This window comes from Artemia franciscana, chromosome 3, assembly GCF_032884065.1.
Source record: "Artemia franciscana chromosome 3, ASM3288406v1, whole genome shotgun sequence".
NCBI classification, from domain to species: domain Eukaryota; kingdom Metazoa; phylum Arthropoda; class Branchiopoda; order Anostraca; family Artemiidae; genus Artemia; species Artemia franciscana.
The window spans coordinates 8,741,954-8,745,616 of NC_088865.1; the positions used below are offsets into that span (position 1 = coordinate 8,741,954).

Genomic DNA, 3,663 nt, shown 5'->3' on the forward strand with positions numbered 1-3,663 from the left:
TAGTTTTTACCTTCTTTTTAGTTTTGTTAATTTTTTTTTTTACTTGTGTCCTGGTCGTCATTTATACTCCCTGTGTCCCGGTGCTTTGTTGATTGCTAATCGAACATTCCTTTTGTCCTGGTCGCTTTCTCTTTGAGTGTCGTCATTTATTTTTTTCTTTTTTAGTTCTTTTAGTTTTTACCTTTTTTAGTTTTTTTTTAGTTTTTAGTTTTTTAGTTTTTTACCTTTTTTTAGTTTTTTTAGTTTTTTAGCTTTTTTATTTTTTTTATTAGTTTTTAGTTTTTTTGTAGTTTTTGCCTTTTTTTTTAGTTTTTTGTCCTGGTCGCTTTCTCTTTGAGTGTCGTCATTTATTAGTTTTTTCCTTTTTTTTTAGTTTTTTATTGGTTTTTACCTTTATTTTAGCTTATTTTTCAGTTTTTTCCTTTTTTTTAGTTTTTTTTTATTTTTTATTTTTTTTAGTTTTTTACCTTTTTTTAGTTTTTTTAGTTTTTTTAGTTTTTTAGCTTTTTTACTTTTTTTATTAGTTTTTAGTTTTTTTTTGTAGTTTTTGCCTTTTTTTAGTTTTTTCAGTTTTTTTTTTAGTTTTTTATTGGTTTTTACCTTTATAGTTTTTTTAGTTTTTTAGCTTTTTTATTTTTTTTATTAGTTTTTAGTTTTTTTTGTAGTTTTTGCCTTTTTTTAGTTTTTTCAGTTTTGACGTCACCTAATCCAGTTTTTTCAGGTGACGTCACCTGACACATCCATCCACACATCCATCCATCCATCCATCCACAGACAACTTATTTTTATATATATAGATATATATATATATATATATATATATATATATATATATATATATATATATATATATATATATATATATATATATATATATATATATATATATATATATATATATATATATATATATATATATATATACTATGGGATGTTCAATACCTTATACTCTACGTATACTTTGAATTATAGGTAAAATATTCCTAAGTTCTTTCTTTTCTTCATTCTTTGTATCGGACTTACTTTCCCTTTGGCCCCTAAATTTTAAATGTGAGGAGAGTATCAGCCGGACACTACTAATACAAGGTGCGTTTAGATTAGGATTGATATTTGAAAGTAGTATCAGAATATTAAAGTTTATCTAAATTATTGAATTATTAAAAATCAAGCTTAGATAATTCAATCCTTTTGATCTTATTGAACTACTGAACTTGAGATCAGAATGAATTGCTGGTGTATTAATTTTCATAATGATCTAAGAAGAACTGAAAATGTAGCTGAAGAAATGAATAATAATAAAAAAAAATCATGAATAACAATAAAAAAAATTATAAATAAAAAATATGATATGATAAAACAATGGACTAAATCAAAATCAGTTAATTTTGATGATTTGAAGAATGCGTATATCAAAATCGTTTGGAATCTGGAATGGCCTTATAAGTGTTTAATAGTCCCTCCCATTGCTTGCGAAGTTTCCATATCCAGTTAAATATTTCTTCTAAAGCTAGGTTGTTTGTTGCTGTTTTTGGTAAATTATTTTTATTATTTATTTTTTTTATTTTTCTGCGTAAATTATTTTTACACAGTTTGTGGTAAATTATTTTTCTGTAGCTCTATGATCTGAAAGTTTCAAGTAAAGACGACGATTTTTCCATCATTCGATTGCTGAATTTAAAAAAAAAAGATTCTGGATTAGATGTTGAAATTTGTGCAATTTATTTTTTGTGTTGAAAACTTTATAAAAGCAAAATTTATGAACAAACGCACAGTCTGTCAAAATCTACATCCAAAACCACAAACTGCCCTCCAGCAAAATCGTTGAAATTGTAGTTGTTGTTGTTGAAATTATATTGTTGAAATTATCATAATCTAGTCTGTGGACTCAAAATCCCCATTGTCAACGGAACACAATTTTCGTGATCTAGACCCTCCGCAAAAAGAGCCCTGTGATTTTTCAATTTCTCCCACTTTTCCTTGTAATCTACCTAGTTTTGTTATTTTAATCCCCCTCCCACCGTATATGTGTAATCGGAAACTAAGATGTTTATGACAATATACTCATAACATAAGCTGATGAAATTTGAGTACATATCTTGTATAAGCACATATCGTATCTTTGTACATATCTTGTATGTACATATTTTGTATAAGCTAGTTAAATGCCAAAGAAGTGAAGACTTATATGCAAGATGTTGGCAGCTTTACTTAAAAAACATTCAAGTAAAGGCTTGTGATTTGAACAGTGCTCTTTCTAATTCTGCAATGGCCCTCTGGATTAGAACTATAGATAGTCTAATTTTTCTGGCAATTAGTCCTCCAAATTTATATTCTGAAACTTTAAATTAAGATCATAGCCCTTATTTTAATCCTGATTTTTAATTCTCATGTTTTGGTATGCTTAATGGAGTATTAAAAAAAAGGTACAAGCATATATTTTAGAAAATATGCTCGGACCTGGTGTTTTTTATTATTAACTTGGCATTTGAAAAACAAACAAAATTCATTTATAATAACTATCCAAACGTTATTTTTTCTGATGAAATGGCCACCACGGTCAGCGGATCTGTCCAAGAGTGACTGTTTCATGAGGAATGTGAAGGGATTTGTAGATACCCTCCCCCTCCTTTTCTCCATGCTAGCATAGACGAACTCAAACCGAAAATTCCCTACCTTACTAGATAATGTCTCTGGCGAAATGCGGCAATGTGTTTGGCAAGACTTGATTTACTCACATGTTGTGTGCCATATCACAGGTGGAGCATAAAGTGAACATTTACGAAAATGCCCCCATAGTAAATTTAAAATCTAAAATAGCTAACTGTTCAATTTGAATAGCACTTAGTTCTTTTCAAGATAATCGCTTTGAACTATAGTAGTTTTTTGGAATTCCATTTAGTCTAATTGCTACTTGATTTTGAGTCCTCATTAACAAATATTTCTCCGTTTGGTACTTTGGCGACTTTAGTTTTTCTTCCACTTTGCACTTTAAGTATACGTATCTTTGCAATTTAACTTCTCATTTTCCTCTTTTCCTATCTTCTATTATATTTATAAACTTTTTTCTTTATATTAATGCCATAAATTTATTTCGTTCTTAAGGCTTTAGTGGCTTAACAAATACTATCTCCCAGTACGAACCAAAATAGGTAGGACTTGGCATGAAAACATTTTCTATTTCATCTGCCTTGAAAAAAAAGGAAAAAAATCGATTGCTTGGGTGTCAATTGTATTTACCGGAATATATTAAAAGAAATGTGTATAGTTCATTCTTCTTGTATGTAAGATTCATTATCCTGTTGTTATTACCTTTTCTTCAAGTTCGGCTCTATGTGTCAATTTCTTATTTGCATTCTGCTTTATCTCCAATATCTGAATTATATCTTTTTCTAGGGTTAACGATCATCCACATTTCCCGTTTCACATCGAATTTTGAATGAATCCAGTCTGCTGACATAATTTGCTAGTTGAAAACGAACTTGTGTTGATTATTGAAATAAAGAAGTGAAGAAAGATTGGTTGTTTTTTAGCGCCTTTTTGGAGCACTACCATACAGTGAAGACAAACATGGCCAGGTTAAGGGCATATCAAAGGCTAGGGCGTATCCAGGAGTTTTGTGCGGGGGGGGGGGGGGGGGGGGGGTACGAAAAAGCTTATAAAACG

General features: G+C 29.2%; 1 protein-coding gene across 2 annotated transcripts in view; it reads left to right on the forward strand.

The window, feature by feature from the left end:
• Positions 1-3,515, forward strand: part of LOC136024842 (aldo-keto reductase family 1 member B1-like) — a 42,858-nt gene extending 39,343 nt beyond the window's left edge. For both annotated transcript variants that reach the window (XM_065700336.1, XM_065700337.1), the window contains exon 7: positions 3,394-3,515. In XM_065700336.1, the coding sequence (XP_065556408.1) occupies positions 3,394-3,436 (43 nt within the window). In that variant the 3' untranslated portion in view covers positions 3,437-3,515. The remainder of the gene's footprint in view (positions 1-3,393) is intronic.
• The last annotated feature ends 148 nt before the right edge of the window (positions 3,516-3,663 follow it).